The sequence below is a fragment of the Coregonus lavaretus genome (assembly GCF_964263955.1).
Source record: "Coregonus lavaretus genome assembly, chromosome: 11".
Taxonomy (NCBI): domain Eukaryota; kingdom Metazoa; phylum Chordata; class Actinopteri; order Salmoniformes; family Salmonidae; genus Coregonus; species Coregonus lavaretus.
The window spans coordinates 5,314,430-5,332,543 of NC_139998.1; the positions used below are offsets into that span (position 1 = coordinate 5,314,430).

The following is an 18,114-nucleotide window of genomic DNA, read 5'->3' on the forward strand; positions in this document are numbered from 1 at the left end:
GCAATGTCGTGGGTTCAAGTTCTGAAGATATCACATACCATACAAAAAATTGTATCACTGTACTGTAAGTCACTCTGAGATTTCCATCAGTACTGAGCTAGGCTTTACAACCACAACATTTGTTAGATTCAAATGGAGGCTTGACCCAAAGCCACTGGTCTAAATCAAAGAGCTTACATCACCTACTCATATCATGGTTACAGGAATGTTAGCTACATTCAGGCCTCACTGTGATGAAATGCAGTGGCCTGAAACATGACTGATTTTAAAATGGAACAAACGGTTGATGAAGTACCCACATGAGTGTGCAGATATGGTTGATACTGGCAGAGTGTGCTGTGTGTGCTATATTCTGTTCTGTGCTGTGTGAACACTAATCTAAAATCGAATCTAAATCGAATCTGTGAATTCCCAGGGACCGGGGAATGAACTACATTGTGGGGAAGGACTGGAGAGATTTGTTTGATATTGTCATTGTGCAGGCCGACAAACCAGGCTTCTTCAACGACAGGAGGAAGTAAGTGTTGGAACTACATAAAGACCTAGAACTTCCGTCATGTCCCTTTGGTCTCCACAAGGTACCTACATAAAGACTTCATAACACATTCATAAACCATACATGGCACATTAATAAGCAGTGCATAAGCGTTCAATAAATGCGTATGTCAACAACCGCAAGTTGAAGTCCTCATGAAAGTAAGAACTCTTCAAATAAAGTGTTAGCGTTTTTCTTCCTCTGTCCGTCCTAGGCCCTTCAGACGAGTAACAGATAAAGGGGTGCTGCATTGGGACAGGATTCACAAGCTGGAGAAGGGGAAGATCTACAAACAGGTACTGGACAATTCAATTGAGCTATTGAACGTGAGTTAAACTCCTTTGGAATTATTTAATCTTTCTTTAATACAGGTATCTGTGTTTGTTTCAGGGAAACCTCTATGAGTTCCTGAGACTCACTGGTTGGAGGGGGTCCAAGGTGCTGTACTTTGGAGATCACATTTACAGTGACCTGGCTGTAAGTGCAACAACAATTTGCAAATGCTTTAGCTACAACAAGCAGTAAATCAAATTGACAACATTTAGACATAAATAGAGTACAAATACAATGTACATCATAAAAATGAACTGGGTATTTGAGGTGTTATGTGTCTCCCTGTAGGACCTGACTCTGAAGCACGGCTGGAGGACAGGAGCCATCATCCCAGAGCTAAGGAAGGAGATCAAGATCATGAACACTGAGCAATATGTCCATCTTATGACCTGGCTACAGGGCCTGACTGGACTCATAGAGCACATGCAGGTAGGCGGGGGTGGGGAGAGGTGTGTGTGTGTGTGTGTGTGTTGAATACTGAGCAGTACGTCCACCTAATGACCTGGCTACAGGGCCTGATGGGGCTCATAGAACACATGCAAGTATGTGGTGTGTGTGTGTGTTCGTGTATGTGTGATAGCTCTATGCCTACAGCTATGCTCCCTCCTCAGGGTTGGGTAGGTTACTTTCTAAATGTAATCCTTTACTGTTACTAGTTACCTGTCCAACATTTGAATCAGTAATATTAATTTTTGGATTACCCAAACTCAGTAAGGTAATCTAATTGTTTTCAGTTACTTTTGGATTACTTTCCCCTTAAAGGACCCCCCCCCCCCCCTTAGAGGAAGTTGGGGCCACTATTTCGACATAATTTCCTGTCCTATAGATGAAATGCACATTTAGGTTCCACCTGCGAAGAATGACGAAGGCTACTTATACATATTCACGAATTGGGCGCGGGAACTTCCACGTGGAGTTGATAAACATCAACAAATAGGGCACTGACAGGTGTCAGTGTAGCTAGCTAGCATGCTAACCTTATCTAGCTAGCTAATATTATCTGTGTTTTTTTTAACTACACCATATTCAAAAGATTAGCCAGCTGGCTCTATGGCTGGTCCTGGAGCTGAATTTGTCATAAGCATTGATTTAGGCCATCTCTGGCGAAGTTTTCCCTATCTTTGACTTTTTGTATTTTTTCACAAACATCCTTTCTGAATTCAAAAGTAATCCATTAAGTAATCATCTAGTTTTTCAAAAGTATCTGTAATCTGATTACAATATTTTTGCTGGTAACGTAACTGATTACAGTGAGTTATTTTGTAATCGGATTACATGTAATCAGTTACTGCCCAACCCTGTCCCTACTTCCCAGCTCCACAGTATGTATGTACACAGTTACACATTATGTCTCCTCTGCTCCTCCCTTCCAGGTCCACAGAGACCCAGCGTCCCAAGCTGTTGTCCAGGAGTGGATCAAAGAGAGAGAAGCCATGAGGTACCATGGGGAATTACAGGAATTACTTTGAATGTGCAAAGAGAGGGGATTGGGGAAGAGCCTTTGAAAGAATCTCAAGAGAAGCATTATGTAATTAATGACGAGTCCTCTTATTTGCTCAAAGTCTTGGAAGTTGTTATGCTACAGATATTTTGATAACACTTTCTTTGAAGGGCACCTACAGTACTTAAGTACAGTGAGGGAAAAAAGTATTTGATCCCCTGTTGATTTTGTACGTTTGCCCAGTGACAAAGAAATGATCAGTCTATAATTTTAATGGTAGGTTTATTTGAACAGTGAAAGACAGAATAACAACAACAAAATCCAGAAAAACGTATGTCAAAAATTTTATAAATTGATTTGCATTTTAATGAGTGAAATAAGTATTTGACCCCTCTACAAAACATGACTTAGTACTTGGTGGCAAAACCCTTGTTGGCAATCTCAGAGGTCAGACGTTTCTTGTAGTTGGCCACCAGGTTTGCACACATCTCAGAAGGGATTTTGTCCCACTCCTCTTTGCAGATTTTCTCCAAGTCATTAAGGTTTCGAGGCAGACGTTTGGCAACTCGAACCTTCAGCTCCCTCCACAGATTTTCTATGGGATTAAGGTCCAGACTGGCTAGGCCACTCCAGGACCTTAATGTGCTTCTTCTTGAGCCACTCCTTTGTCTCCAGGACCTTAATGTGCTTCTTCTTGAGCCACTCCTTTGTTGCCTTGGCCGTGTGTTTTGGGTCATTGTCATGCTGGAATACCCATCCACGACCAATGTTCAATGCCCTGGCTGAGGGAAGGAGGTTCTCACCCAAGATTTGACGGTACATCGCCCTGTCCATTGTCCCTTTGATGTGGTGAAGTTGTCCTGTCCCCTTAGCAGAAAAACACCCCTAAAGCATAATGTTTCCACCTCCATGTTTGACGGTGGGGATGGTGTTCTTGGGGTCATAGGCAGCATTCCTCCTCCTCCAAACACGGCGAGTTGAGTTGATGCCAAAGAGCTTGATTTTGGTCTCTTCTGACCACAACACTTTCACCCAGTTCTCTGAATCATTCAGATGTTCATTGGCAAACTTCAGACGGGCATGTATATGTGCTTTCTTGAGCAGGGGGACCTTGCGGGCGCTGCAGGATTTCAGTCCTTCACGGCGTAGTGTGTTACCAATTGTTTTCTTGGTGACTATGGTCCCAGCTGCCTTGAGATCATTGACAAGATCCTCCCGTGTAGTTCTGGGCTGATTCCTCACCGTTCTCATGATCATTGCAACTCCACGAGGTGAGATCTTGCATGGAGCCCCAGGCCGAGGGAGATTGACAGTTATTTTGTTTCTTCCATTTGCGAATAATCGCACCAACTGTTGTCACCTTCTCACCAAGCTGCTTGGCGATGGTCTTGTAGCCCATTCCAGCCTTGTGTAGGTCTACAATCTTGTCCCTGACATCCTTGGAGAGCTCTTTGGTCTTGGATATGGTGGAGAGTTTGGAATCTGATTGATTGATTGCTTCTGTGGACAGGTGTCTTTTATACAGGTAATAAACTGAGATTAGGAGCACTCCCTTTAAGAGTGTGCTCCTAATCTCAGCTCGTTACCTGTATAAAAGACACCTGGGAGCCAGAACTCTTTCTGATTGAGAGGGGGTCAAATACTTATTTCCCTCATTAAAATGCAAATCAATTTATAACATTTTTGACATGCGTTTTTCTGGATTTTTTTGTTGTTATTCTGTCTCTCACTGTTCAAATAAACCTACCATTAAAATTATAGACTGATCATTTCTTTGTCAGTGGGCAAACGTACAAAATCAGCAGGGGATCAAATACTTTTTTCCCTCACTCTACTTCATAACTTCATAACACATTCATAATCTACATAAGAATTCCATGTGAATGTTTTATGTATGGGTAATGAATGTGTTCTGAGGTCCTTATGTAGCTACCCTTCAAATAAAGTCTTACCGATATTTCCCTTGACATGCAATGCAAATGAGCACCGTCACTTGATAACAATATCTTATGTATTTAATGATACAATAGATCGCAGACTAAGGACATCTTCAACAGCCAGTTTGGGAGTCTCTTCCGGACGTACCACAACCCCACCTACTTCTCCCGCCGCTTGTCTCGTTTCGCTGACATCTACATGGCCTCCCTCAGCTGTCTGCTGAACTATGACTTCCAACACACCTTCTTCCCTCGCCGGACCCCCCTGCAGCACGAGTCACCCTTCTGGCCCGAGCAGACCAGCGCCGGAGCCCTGAAGATGCCCTTCATATCCCACAGGACCACGACTGAAGAGTAGAGAGGGGAGGGTTACAGTGTGACACCCCATCCGGACCTGCTCAAAGTAGAGAGGGGGACGGGTTTCATTGCGACACACTCCGTCCGGACCTGGTCTGGACAAAGAGCTTTCTGTGGGCCGTATTCGGAGTTGAGATAAGTGTGCGCAACTCAAAGTTTTGTGCAGATCATTAATTCATGTAAATTGGAGACATGCATTGCTTTCAAGTCAGAATACCATCCTGAGATGGGTCCTGGACATGGCTGACTTGGATTTCAACCCTTCCTTACATATTTAGGGCATGTGGACTGTAACATAAAGGCCATTCACTAGATACTGTACATGCTGCATCTACACTGCTCCATCTCATATGCTGGCTTTTTCTCAATAACTTGAATACTGATGCTCCTCTTTTTAAAATCTTGTCATGACATCTCACTATTACACGTATAGCTTTCATCTATCTATAACGATTTAGGACGTTAGATAATATACAGTAAGTATATACCCTCTTAAATAGTTCTGCGATGTTTCTATGCTATTCTGTTATCATTAAGAGGACCACTAACAGTAGAGTTGCTTAATATACAAAACACAAAGCATGAAGTTTTCCTGAATGTTCTTGACACACATACAGTATGTAACCAAATAGAGATTTACTAAGATCCACAAACTTTCACTTTCATCCAAACAAGGTCAAAATCTGTTATTGTGATCTCTAATTTCTTAGTAAGTATATGTGGGTGTGAGAGAGAGCAAGAGAGTATGATTGTACGTACAGAGTGAATAGCTTTTATTTTATAGCAATAGACTTGAAAGGTGTCGGGCCAAGACTTGATATGTGCATGTTCATTATCTGTAACATTCATGTGAATCATGTATTTATGTAAATGTTTGATATGCACTTGTATAGTTACCTGTGAGTGTGAGTAGCTCAACTCATCTTGCTAACCTTAGTATTAAGATGGTCTTGGCCTTTTTAACTATATACAGTATCTGTAAATAAGGGAAAGTTGGTTATAAGGGATGACCACCTAAAGCAGGTGGTCTCTGAACCTGTAAGCACAGAAACACACAGACTCCTGGTATAAACTAGCACAGGAGTTTTGGTGTGGAGTTTAATTGCTTGAAAATATGACTTGACATTTTCAAAGACATGCCTTACGCGTCTGTCAGTAGAACTGCACTGTAGAGCATATATTCGTGATGCTTTAGTTTAGAATATATTATTCCCTGTAATAAGGGAGACAGGCCTACCCTAAAATCATATTTTTCACGAAGGCTTTATCGTTATTAGTAGTCCTTACTAGTTCAGGTACTAACCACATTAATAGCACTCAGACACAACAGACATAACTGTCAGTTAAATTTTTTATAGAAAAAGGTAATCTGCTGTATTTCATGGACAAATGTATTTATCATCGTCCAGTGTTTTCTATGCTGTATTTGAGTTGCTTGGCTATCTTTTTTGTTCGTTTTCATAAACATTGTGCTTTAAAAACTCTAACTCTTTAATCTAAATATAAAATGTTATTGAAATAATTTACTTTGCATTGAAATGTTCAGAAATTAGTTTTATTCGTATTTGGGGGAAACTAACAAGAAAACTATATCGTTTATGATCATTGATACAGCCCGAATGTTTTAGAAATCTATTGTTTGAGATATACAGTGGGGTCTGAAATTATTGACATCCTTGATAAAGATGAGCAAAAATGACTTCATAAAATACATTATTAAATTCAAATACTGAGCTATACTGAACAAAAATATCAACGCAACATGCAACAATTTCAAAGATTTTACTGAGTTACAGTACATATAAGGATATCAGTCAATTGAAATAAATTCATTAGGCCCTAATCTATGGATTTCACATGACTGGGAATACAAATATGCATCTGTTGGTCACAGATACCTTAAAAACAAGGTAGGGGCTTGGATCAGAAAACCAGTCAGTATCTGGAGTGACCACCATTTGCCTCATGCAGCGCAACACATCTCCTTTGCATTGGGTTGATCAGGCTGTTGATTGTGACCTGTGGAATGTTGTCCCACTCCTCTTCCACTCCTGTGCGGAGTTTGTGGATATTGTTAGGAAATGGAACACGCTGTCATACACGTTGATCCAGAGCATCCCAAACATGCTCAATGGGTGACATGTCTGGTGATTATGGAGGCCATGGAAGAACTGGGACATTTTCAGCTTCCAGGAATTGTGTACAGATCCTTGTGACATGGGGTCATGCATGGTGGCGGATGAATGGCACGACAATGGGAATCAGGATCTCGTCACGGTATCTTTGTGCATTCAAATTGCCATCGATAAAATGCAATTGTGTTCGTTGCCCGTTGCTTATGCCTGCCCATACCATAACCCCACCGCCACCATGGGGCATTCTGTTCACAATGTTGACATCAACAAACCGCTCGCCCACACAACGCCATACACATGGTCTGCGGTTGTGAGGCCGGTTGGACGTTCTGACAAATTCTCTGAAACGATGAGGTGGCTTATGGTAGAGAAATTAACATTACATTTTCTGGCAACAGCTCTGGTGGACATTCCTGCAGTCAGCATGTCAATTGCACCTGTGTAATGATCATGCGGTTTAATCTGCTTCTTGATTTGCCACAGCTGTCAGATGGATGGATTATCTTGGCAAAGGAGAAGTGCTCACTAACAGGGATGTAAACAAATTTGTGCACAAAATTTGAGATAAATACGCTTTTTGTGCGTATGGAACATTTCTGGGATCTTTTATTTCAGCTCATGAAACATGGGACCAACATTTTACATGGTGCGTATTTCTGTTCAGTGTATATTGTATGCTAAAAAAGTTGGGAAATTATAATATTTAATACTAATAAAATTGCTCAGAGAAAGCGGTTTTGTTTATCGAGTAAGACATTTTTTCTCTCAAAAAGGTAGGGGCCACCCCTGTTTTCAATACCTTTCAATACCTCACCTTGCGAGGATAACAACACTGAGCCTTTTTCTAAAATGTTTTATGAGTTGGAGAACACATTTGGAGGGATCTTAGACCATTCCTCCATACAGAATCCTTCCAGGTCCTTGATATACGTTGTCTGTGCTTATGGACTGCCCTCTTCAACTCAAACCACAGGTTTTCAGTGGGTTTCAAGTCCAGGAACTGCGATGGCCATAGCAAAATGTTGATTTTGTGTCCAATTAACCATTTCTTTGTGGATTTTGAGATGTGCTTGGGGTTATTGTCTTGGTGGAAGATCCACATGCGGCTGAGTTTCAGCCTCCTGGCAGAGGAAACTGGGCTTTTGGCTAAAATATCCTGGTACTGGATAAAGTTCATGATGCCTTTGAACTTAACTAGGGCCCCAGGACCAGTGGAAGCAAAATAGCCCCATAACATTGTCGTGATGTGACTTACTTTAATGTATGACTGTTATTTATCGATTAAATTAATAATGTAACAATTAACTCATTAGGAAGTTGGGGCACCACGGAATAAGTTTTTTAACGAGTTACCGTCTTCCGAATTAAACTCTTAGAAGATATATATGTTATATATCGATAAGTCACTTATTAAATAATTACCTCTTATCAGTATCATTCTGAACGTTGCATAATCCTTGAACCTGCAACAACCCTAACCTTTTTGATGAATCAGCAATACACAAATTGGCTTAATTGTTTATTTATTAAATAACTAAATAATAACACAGAATACAAACACACACACACACACACACACAGGTTATTGATTACTAACGTAATACAATAAGAACAGGTCCCTAGTGGACTGGACGAACAAGTCTGCTGGCTGCCCTACACAGCCCTGTCCATGGTGGTGGTGGACCCAGAGCTCCACATCCCTCCACTGGTGGCTTCCAGTCCTGTCAACAACCCTGTCATCTACTTCCTAAGCAACAAGCAGGTATGTGTAGGAGTGCCAGAAAAACACGAGTGAGGACACACCACATTAATTGAGTTTCTAGATTATTGAAGGAGTGCTATATATCAGTTCCCTGTGGTCTTAATTCAATTAGGATACACATTTACATTTACATTTTGGTCATTAAGTAGATGACACTTTTATCCAGAGCTATTTACAATCAGTAATGTCTTGTGGATTGTCTGATTGTATTGAAGATTGTATGAATTGATTCATAGTTCTTTACCAGACATTTTGTATGTGGTTTGCAAACAGTTGTTGTCTCTCTGTACTCCCTGTAGTTCCGTGATGCCACTCTAGAGGTCCTCTCCTGTGGGCACTCCATCCACCGGCCACCGACACCCTCACCATGTGCTCCATGACCCTGAGGAGCACCGTGGGCAGAGGGAGCCGAGGGATCAGCGTCCACAGCAAGGTGCTGCCTCTGTGAATCCTCTTTCCTTTGTCTCAGAAATAGGAACCTAGAAGTATCACGGTGGTCTGGGTGGGGAGAGAATAGCTTCCGCCTCATCCTCAGGCCACATAAAGTAGTCCCCATACAATTCCACTTCAGTCCGTCTCAGCAAGACCTCAAGCCACATAAAGTAGTCCCAACCCTGCAATTCCACATCAGTCATCAGCCAAGGCCTGCTCCTCAGGGTTATCAAAATGGGAATGAGCGCGCAACAGATCAGTGTACTGTCTACACTCGGTCTGTTGTTTTTATGAAATTGTTTTAATTAAAATGTTTTAAAATCATGTCAACAACAACTTCTTTAACCATTGGAAGTTCTGATAGCTAATGATTCCTCGACGTGGTTAGTTTTTCGGCTGGGACCGCAAGTTTGTGTCCCAGATTCCAGCATAAAAATAAAAAGTTAGCGGTTAGCCATCATGCTAACAGAGCAAGATAAGAGTCAAAACACCAGTGGTATTTGTGTCTATGTCTGGGTGAGATGATATCTACGCAAGAGTAGGGAAATAAGGTGGAATTAATAAATTAACATGAATTCTTTGTCTGTTCCAAATGTATCATCATCAAACAGCTTAGGGAAGAGGTTCTCCAGCTGCTAGTTCAGCTGCGGGAAAAACAAGAGGTGCTTTCTAAGTACTTTGACGCAGCCCAGGCACACAGAATTTCAGTTCTGAATGCCTCCTTCAGCCAAGGGGTCGATGAGTCGGGCGGTACTGACCTGCTCCAATCCACTGGACAGATGGTAAACTCAACTCCGCGGCCAGTGGGAGACTGGACACTGGTAAGGCGAAGGAGGTCAGGTGGGAGGCAGTCTGGTCGGCCTCCATAATATCCTAGAAGATCAGATCCAGTTATTAACCTCTTAAGGATCTGACCCTTTTTTTAAATTTTCACCTAAAATGACATACCCAAATCTAACTGCCTGTAGCTCAGGACCTGAAGCAATGATATGCATATTCTTGATACCATTTGAAAGGAACCACTTTGAAGTTTGTGGAAATGTGAAATTAGTGTAGGAGAATATAACACATTAGATCTGGTAAAAGATAAAACAAACAAAAAAATATGTGATTTTGGCCACTAGATGACAGCAGTGTGTGTGCAAAGTTTCTGATTGATCCAGCATTACAATACTGGACTATTTTGTATTAAGTCTGCCCAAATTTGCCAAATTGGTCAATTGATTCATTTTCAAATAAGTAAATATAGAGAATATACAAAAATGATATGGTAATACAAAATGTAAGTTTACACACTGCCAGGAATGTCATACATGATGGATCATTAGCTTATACACTAACTTTTACACATCTAGATGGCCGGGCGGGGTGTGGAGCCAGAGACAGCAGGGGTTCAAACTGTAGAACCCAGATCCTACATTTGAATAAAAAATGGATTTGATCAAACAAAACTATGCAACATTTTATCTCTGGGACCCTTAGGATGACAAATCAGAGCAAGATTTCTGAATGTAATTACATTATTTACCTTCAGAGGTGAAAGTATCAAACCAGTTGCCGTGATACATTTTTTGTTGTTGTGCACTCTCCTCAAACAATAGCATGGTATTTTTTCACTGTAATAGCTACTGTAAATTGGACAGTGCAGTTAGATTAACAAGAATTTAAGCTTTCTGCCCATATAAGACATGTCTATGTCCTGGAAAGTTTGCTGTTACTTACAACAGTCATGCTAATCACATTAGCACACGTTAGTTCAACCCGATCCCGTAGAGGTTAAACAGCTTTGCCCCGCTGGTGAGGGACAAACCAGCCCCGGGACTCAGCTCTGGTCCTGGGAGTACACCAACAGCCAGCAGCCGTCCAGGGGCACGCTGCAAAGCTCAGCCGGTCGCTGACCAAAGGAAACAAGTTCTTGGGCGCTCCTCCATATCCCTGAGGATTCCGACGCCATCCGCCGCTACTGGTACATGTGCGGTTGGAGTCAGGCTGGCATGAGTCAAAGCACACCTCCTCCCCCCTGTCCAAGGCAGAGCCGTTCTGTTCCCCCTCTTCCTTCCCCATCGGATTCCATCACGACCACCACCGCTGTGGGCAGCTCGATGGTGAGAGATTTTGGCCTGTCTGCGGCCTGTCAGCCTACCAAGGTCCACTGTCACCCAGACGCCCGTGTCCAAGTCATCAACTCCCTCCTGCCCAACTACTCTAATATTAGCACCATTGTCACTCATGTTGGATTTAACAACATTCGCTTTTGGCAATCTGAGGAACTGAAAAAGGACTACAACATTCTCTTGAACACCCTTGTTTGCACAGGGAAGAGAACGGTCATCTCTGGCCCCCTGCCGTGCTATAGAAGGGGTTCGGAACGTTACAGCCGCCTCGCTGCCCTAAACGAGTTCCTGAAGAAACTCTGCAAAGACAGGAATGTCTCCCTTTTTGACAATTTGATTTGCTGTGGGAGCAACCAACACTTTTTAAAAGAGATGGGATTAACCTTAACCGCAGGGGTTCCAGAATTATCTCCATCAACATAACGATCTGCTTAAGAGAATGACAGTCTGGGTTCGGTAGTGCTCCAGTCCTCCCTGTCATAATAAGCAACAGAGGACTATCGCCCTGTAGCACTCACCTCTGTCATCATGCTTTGAGAGACTAGTCAAGGATCATATCACCTCTACCTTACCTGTCACCAAGGGAGTACTCCAAGGCTCGATCCTAGGCCCCACGCTCTTCTCAATTTACATCAACAACATAGCTCAGGCAGTAGGAAGCTCTCTCGTCCATTTATATGCAGATGATTAGTCTTATACTCAGCTGGCCCCTCCCCGGATTTGGAGTTAAACGCTCTACAACAAAGCTTTCTTAGTGTCCAACAACCTTCTTTCTCTGCCCTTAACCTTGTTCTGAACATGTCCAAAACAAAGGTAATCTGGTTCGGTAAGAAGAATGCCCTCTCCCCACCGTGTGATTACTACCTCTGAGGGTTTAGAGCTTGAGGTAGTCACCTCATACAAGTACTTGGGAGTATGGCTAGATTACGGAGATGTAATTTATAGATTGGCAGGTAACGGTGCTCTTGAGCGGCTAGATGTTCTCTATCAGAAGCTTCTAAAGCCATGACATCATTTTCTGGAATGTTCCAAGTTGTTTAAAGGCACAGTCAACTTAGTGTATGTAAACTTCTGACCCACTCGAATTGTGATACAGTTAATTATAAGTTAAATAATCTGTCTGTAAACAATTGTTGGAAAAATTACTTGCACAAAGTAGATGTCCTAACCGACTTGCCAAAACTATAGTTTGTTAACAAGAAATTTGTGGAGTGGTTGAAAAACGATTTTAATGACTCCAACCTAAGTGTATGTAAACTTCTGACTTCATCTGTAACTACTCTCCTCCCCATATCCTGAGGAAAGCCCCATCTACCCAAACCAGAATCGCACGTTTTGCACCTTCATCACTTTCCTAACCACGGAGTGCATGACACTCCCCCTATCCCATACTTAACCACGTTATACCATTGCCCCCCAGCCTAAACTAATTTGATTATTATTATTTTAGCAATTTTTTTATAGGGACATAAATCTAAAACTGAGGGGGCACAAGTTTCAACTGAGGGGGCTAAGCCCACATTTGCCCCCTCGTGGAGCCGGGCAAGCCCCTGTGTTGATGGTCAGCGTGGCGGATGTGTTGTTGCCTACCCTCATCACCTGGGGGCGGCCCGTCAGGATGTCCAGAATCCAGTTGCAGAGGGAGTTGTTCAGTCCCAGGGTCCTGAGCTTGGAGGGGACTATGGTGTTGAACGCTGAGCTGTAGTCAATGAACAACATTCTTACATAGGTATTCCTTTTGTCCAGGTGGGTTAGGGCAGTGTGGCGTGCAATAAAGATTGCATCATGTGTGGACCTGTTGGGGCTGCATGCGAATTGGAGTGGGTCCAGGATGTCTGGGATGATGGTGTTGATGTGAGCCATGACCAGCCTTTCAAAGCATGTAATGGCTGTAGATGTGACTGCTATGGGGCGATAGTCATTTAGGCAGGTTACCTTGGCGTTCTTGGGCACAGGGACTATGGTGGTCTGCTTGAAACAAGTTGGTATTACAGACCGGGTCAGGGATAGGTTGAAAATATCAGTGAAGACACTTGCCAGCTGGTCAGCGCATGCTCTGAGTATGCGTCCTGGTATTCTCTCTGGCCCCGCGGCCTTGCGAATGTTAACCTGCTTAAAGGTCTTACTCACATCGGCTACGGAGAGTGAGATCACACAGTCGTCTGGAACATTTACATTTACATTTAAATCATTTAGCAGACGCTCTTATCCAGAGCGACTTACAAATTGGTGCATTCACCCTATAGCCAGTGGGATAACCACTTTAAAAAATTTTTTTTTTTTTTTTTTTTTTTTTTTGGGGGGGGGGGTAGAAGGATTACTTTATCCTATCCCAGGTATTCCTTAAAGAGGTGGGGTTTCAAATGTCTCCGGAAGGTGGTGAGTGACTCTGCTGTCCTGGCGTCGTGAGGGAGCTTGTTCCACCATTGGGGTGCCAGAGCAGCGAACAGTTTTGACTGGGCTGAGCAGGAACTATGCTTCCGCAGAGGAAGGGGAGCCAGCAGGCCAGAGGTGGATGAACGCAATGCCCTCGTTTTGGTGTAGGGACTGATCAGAGCCTGAAGGTACGGAGGTGCCGTTCCCCTCACTGCTCCATAGGCAAGCACCATGGTCTTGTAACGGATGCGAGCTTCAACTGGAAGCCAGTGGAGTGTGCGGAGGAGGGGGGTGACGTGAGAGAACTTGGGAAGGTTGAACACCAGACGGGCTGCGGCATTCTGGATGAGTTGTAGGGGTTTAATGGCAGGGTGTTGTCCAGGGTGAGTTGTAGGGGTTTGTTAGCGGAGAACGACAGGGTGTTGTCCAGGGTCACGCCAAGGCTCTTCGCACTCTGGGAGGAGGACACAACGGAGTTGTCAACCGTGATGGCGAGATCATGGAACGGGCAGTCCTTCCCCAGGAGGAAGAGCAGCTCCGTCTTGCCAGGGTTCAGCTTGAGGTGGTGATCCGTCATCCATACTGATATGTCTGCCAGACATGCAGAGATGCGATTCGCCACCTGGTTATCAGAAGGGGGAAAGGAGAAGATTAGTTGTGTATCGTCAGCGTAGCAATGATAGGAGAGGCCATGTGAGGATATGACAGAGCCTGTTGAGTTGGCTAAAGACGGCACGCTCAATAGTTTTGGAAAGAAAAGAAAGAAGGGATACTGGTCTGTAGTTGTTGACATCAGTGGGATCGAGTGTTGGTTTTTTGAGAAGGGGTGCAACTCTCGCTCTCTTGAAGACGGAAGGGACATAGCCAGCGGTCAAGGATGAGTTGATCAGCGAGGTGAGGTAGGGGAGAAGGTCACCGGAGATGGGCAGCCTGCAGTCACTAGTCGCAAGATTTTATCTGGAGAGAGAGGGGAGAAAGAAGTCAAAGGGGGGGGGGGGATTCAGCAGTGAGGAGAATGTGGCAAAGAGCTTCCTAGGGTTAGAGGCAGATGCTTGGAATTTAGAGTGGTAGAAAGTGGCCTTAGCAGCAGAAACAGATGAAGAAAATGTAGAGAGGAGGGAGTGAAAAGATGCCAGGTCGGCAGGGAGTTTAGTTTTCTTCCATTTCCGCTCAGCTGCCCGGAGCTCTGTTCTGTGAGCTCGCAATGAGTCATCAAGCCACGGAGCTGGAGGGGAGGACCGAGCCGGCCGGGAAGATAGGGGACACAGGGAGTCAAAGGATGCAGAAAGGGAGGACAGGAGGGTTGAGGAGGCAGAATCAGGAGATTGGAGGGAGAAGGATGAGCAGAGGGAAGAGATTATAGGATGGTAGAGGAGAGAGTAGTGGGAGAGAGAGAGCGAAGGTTGCGACGGCGCGTTACCATCTGTGTAGGGGCAGAGTGAGTAGTGTTGGAGGAGAGCGAGAGAGAAAAGGATACAAAGTAGTGGTCGGAGACATGGAGGGGAGTTGCAGTAAGATTAGTAGAAGAGCAACATCTAGTAAAGATGAAGTCAAGCGTATTGCCTGCCTTGTGAGTAGGGGGGGACGGTGAGAGGGTGAGGTCAAAAGAGGAGAGGAGTGGAAAGAAGGAGGCAGAGAGAAATGAGTTAAATGTAGACGTAGGGAGGTTGAAATCCCCCAAAACTGTGAAGGGTGAGCCATCCTCAGGAAAGGAACTTATCAAGGCGTCAAGCTCATTGATGAACTCTCCAAGGGAACCTGGAGGGCGATAGATGACAAGGATATTAAGCTTAAATGGGCTAGTGACTGTGACAGCGTGGAATTCAAATGAGGAGATAGACAGATGGGTTAGGGGAAAAATTGAGAATGACCACTTGGGAGAGATGAGGATTCCTGTGCCACCACCCCTCTGACCAGATGCTCTCGGGGTATGCGAGAACACATGGTCAGACGAGGAGAGAGCAGTAGGAGTAGCAGTGTTTTCAGTGGCAATCCATGTTTCCGTCAGCGCCAGGAAGTCGAGGGACTGGAGGGTAGCATAGGCTGCGATGAAGTCAGCTTTGTTGGCAGCAGAACGGCAGTTCCAGAGGCTGCCTGAGACCTGGAACTCCAGGTGTGTGGTGCGTGCAGGGACCACCAGGTTAGAGAGGCAGCAGCCACGCGGTGTGAGGCGTTTGTGTAGCCTGTGCGGAGAGGAGAGAACAGGGATAGGCAGAGGCATAGTTGACAGGCTGTAGCAGATGGCTACAATAATGCAGAGAAGATCGGAATGAAATGAACTAAACATCTGGGAAAGGAGAGAGCAGGGCCTCCCTCACCAAAAAAAATATAACTCTCCCAACTTCCACCTCAGAAACTATAATTGTTTCACTGCGCCACCCGAATAAAACTCTCCCAACTTCCACTTTAGAAATTTGAATTGTTGTAAACTACAGCGGTTCAATGTTTCAAGGAATAGACTCAACTTACTTTATTCAGCTAGCTAACTATGACGCCATAGCTAACTAGCATGCTAGCATCCAATAACACACAGTTTAGCACCAATACTTGGTTACAACAAACTACCAATAGTGTGTTAACACACTAAACAGATAATTCGTGTCCGTGTCTAGTTCTTTCATAACGCAGCAATAATTAAACGTTGGCTAGCTAGCACAAAGATATTGTATTTAGCTACTACAGTACAGCTAGCTGGTAGTGTTGGCTAGCTAGCAATGGCTGCTGTGTTGACTTTGTTTGAAAAACGGCGTCGCTGCGAACGAATGTAGCTGGCTAAAAGGATATTGTATTTAGTTGCTACCGTTGCTAATAGCTACTCGCCAGCTAGTTCAGGAGGTGAGTTAGCTAGCTAGCTTCGTGCTACACCCGGCACCGCCGAATACAAAAGTAACCTACAATAACTACATACAACAACTACCCACAACAGCCCACGATGCCTACCTATAATACCTAGTAATATACAGCCCACGATGCCTACCTATAATACCTAACTACAATCTAAATACATAGTTTAAGCCTTACTCGACAAAGCCCAAGCTATGTATAAAGCCAAACTTACCCGACGCCAGCTGTCTGGGTGGCAGACTGCAATCAGTAGCTGTAATTAAGTACAGCAGCTACCAACCACCTAACGTTAATGCCTCGGATAATGAGGTTAGAAAAACAGCTGAATGGTAGGTAGCTAGCTGGCTCAATTACAGGTACTCTTAAGCGTGAAATAACATTGGAAACAACTAACCACAGTTGCTAAAAGTTACCAGTAGCTACCCGCTAGCTAGCTAGCTTTGTTGGTCCAAGTAGTGGGTTAGCTAGCTAGCCTCGTGCTTCGCCGGGGTCCGCCGAATACAATACTTACCTACAATAATTACCTACAATAACCTACAATAACCTACAATAACTACCTAAGTAAACTACCTATAATACCTAACTACAATACCTACCTACAATCTAAATACATGGTTTAAGCTTTACTCAAAACCATATAAGAAGCCAAGCTTACCTCCTGCTAGAGAAAACACAACCTCTCCCGACCAACTGTGACTGCTACAGCAGGTGCTCTCATGCATGGTTCAGTGTTGCATGCCTCGAAGCGAGCATTGAAGTCTTTCAGCTCATCTGGTAGGCTCGCATCGCTGGACAGCTCACGGCTAGGTTTTCCTTTGTAATCCGTGATAGTTTGCAAGCCCTGCCACATTCGTTGAGCGTCAGAGCCAGTGTAGTAGGATTCGATCTTAGTCCTGTATTGACGCTTTGCCTGTTTGATGGCTCTTTGGAGGTTGTAGAAGGATTCTTTTTTTATCCTTATGAGCATGGTAAAGTTAATAATTAGGCTTTGGATGGTGTATTAATACACCAAGTCACTACAAAGATCCAACTCGAACGTGTACACCGTTTCGAACAAAGAGGACAGAGATATGAGCGTCCAATCGTTGCCAAATTTGATTTATTTAAGGATAAAGTAACGGTTAAAAGCCTAGGTAAAAGACTTGCTGGCACAAAAATAGGCATGAATGATCAGTTCCAAAGGGAGATTGCAGAACGGTGCAACAGAACGGCGCAAAGTTCTTTACCCAAGGAAAATAGATTAAAAGGGAAGCGTGTTGCTCTCGTAGTCGATAAACTGCATATTGACAACCAAATGTTCCGCGACACAAAGACTACTCCATGGGTATTCTGAAAGTTCTAATAGAAGAGTTGAATAATGGAACACCCATACTAGCCATGGCAAGGATTGTAATAATAAAACACATTTATAGTATTTATGGTATTTTATAAATGGATAAGGCAGCATTAGAAGAAAGGATAACTAGCAAAATAATACATCTTCAAATATAACTAATTAGAACACAAAAGTACTCAATCAACATAGTGGAGATAAAAACAAAAGACATAGAAGGCACAGTATGTGGGTGTGTGTGGATGTATTGTGATGGAAGGTGTGTTGTGCGTTTTTGTGTTTGGAAAAGTGTGGCGTTAAGTGAGTGTGAAAGGAAATGGTTGCATATCCCAGAACCAATGTGTGTCTGAGCAGGGTTGTCAGGGAGAGCTTTCAATTTTGTGCAGATGAGGGATATACATTTTAAAATAAAGTATACATCTAATTTATTTTTTATTGTCCTATCATGATGGAATGGTCCTCAACCCTATATCCTAGACACCCACCTGAGCAACCCATACACCAAAGAGAAGTCC

At 43.6% G+C, this 18,114-nt stretch overlaps 1 protein-coding gene across 1 annotated transcript in view; it reads left to right on the plus strand.

Annotated features, from left to right (window-relative positions):
- Positions 1 to 6,288, plus strand: part of LOC311137268 (5'-nucleotidase domain-containing protein 3-like) — a 29,831-nt gene extending 23,543 nt beyond the window's left edge. Inside the window, exons 9-14 of the mRNA XM_084171668.1 lie at positions 416 to 517; positions 750 to 831; positions 926 to 1,012; positions 1,157 to 1,297; positions 2,242 to 2,306; positions 4,340 to 6,288. Of these exons, the coding sequence (XP_084027794.1) occupies positions 416 to 517; positions 750 to 831; positions 926 to 1,012; positions 1,157 to 1,297; positions 2,242 to 2,306; positions 4,340 to 4,604 (742 nt within the window). The 3' untranslated portion in view covers positions 4,605 to 6,288. The remainder of the gene's footprint in view (positions 1 to 415; positions 518 to 749; positions 832 to 925; positions 1,013 to 1,156; positions 1,298 to 2,241; positions 2,307 to 4,339) is intronic.
- The last annotated feature ends 11,826 nt before the right edge of the window (positions 6,289 to 18,114 follow it).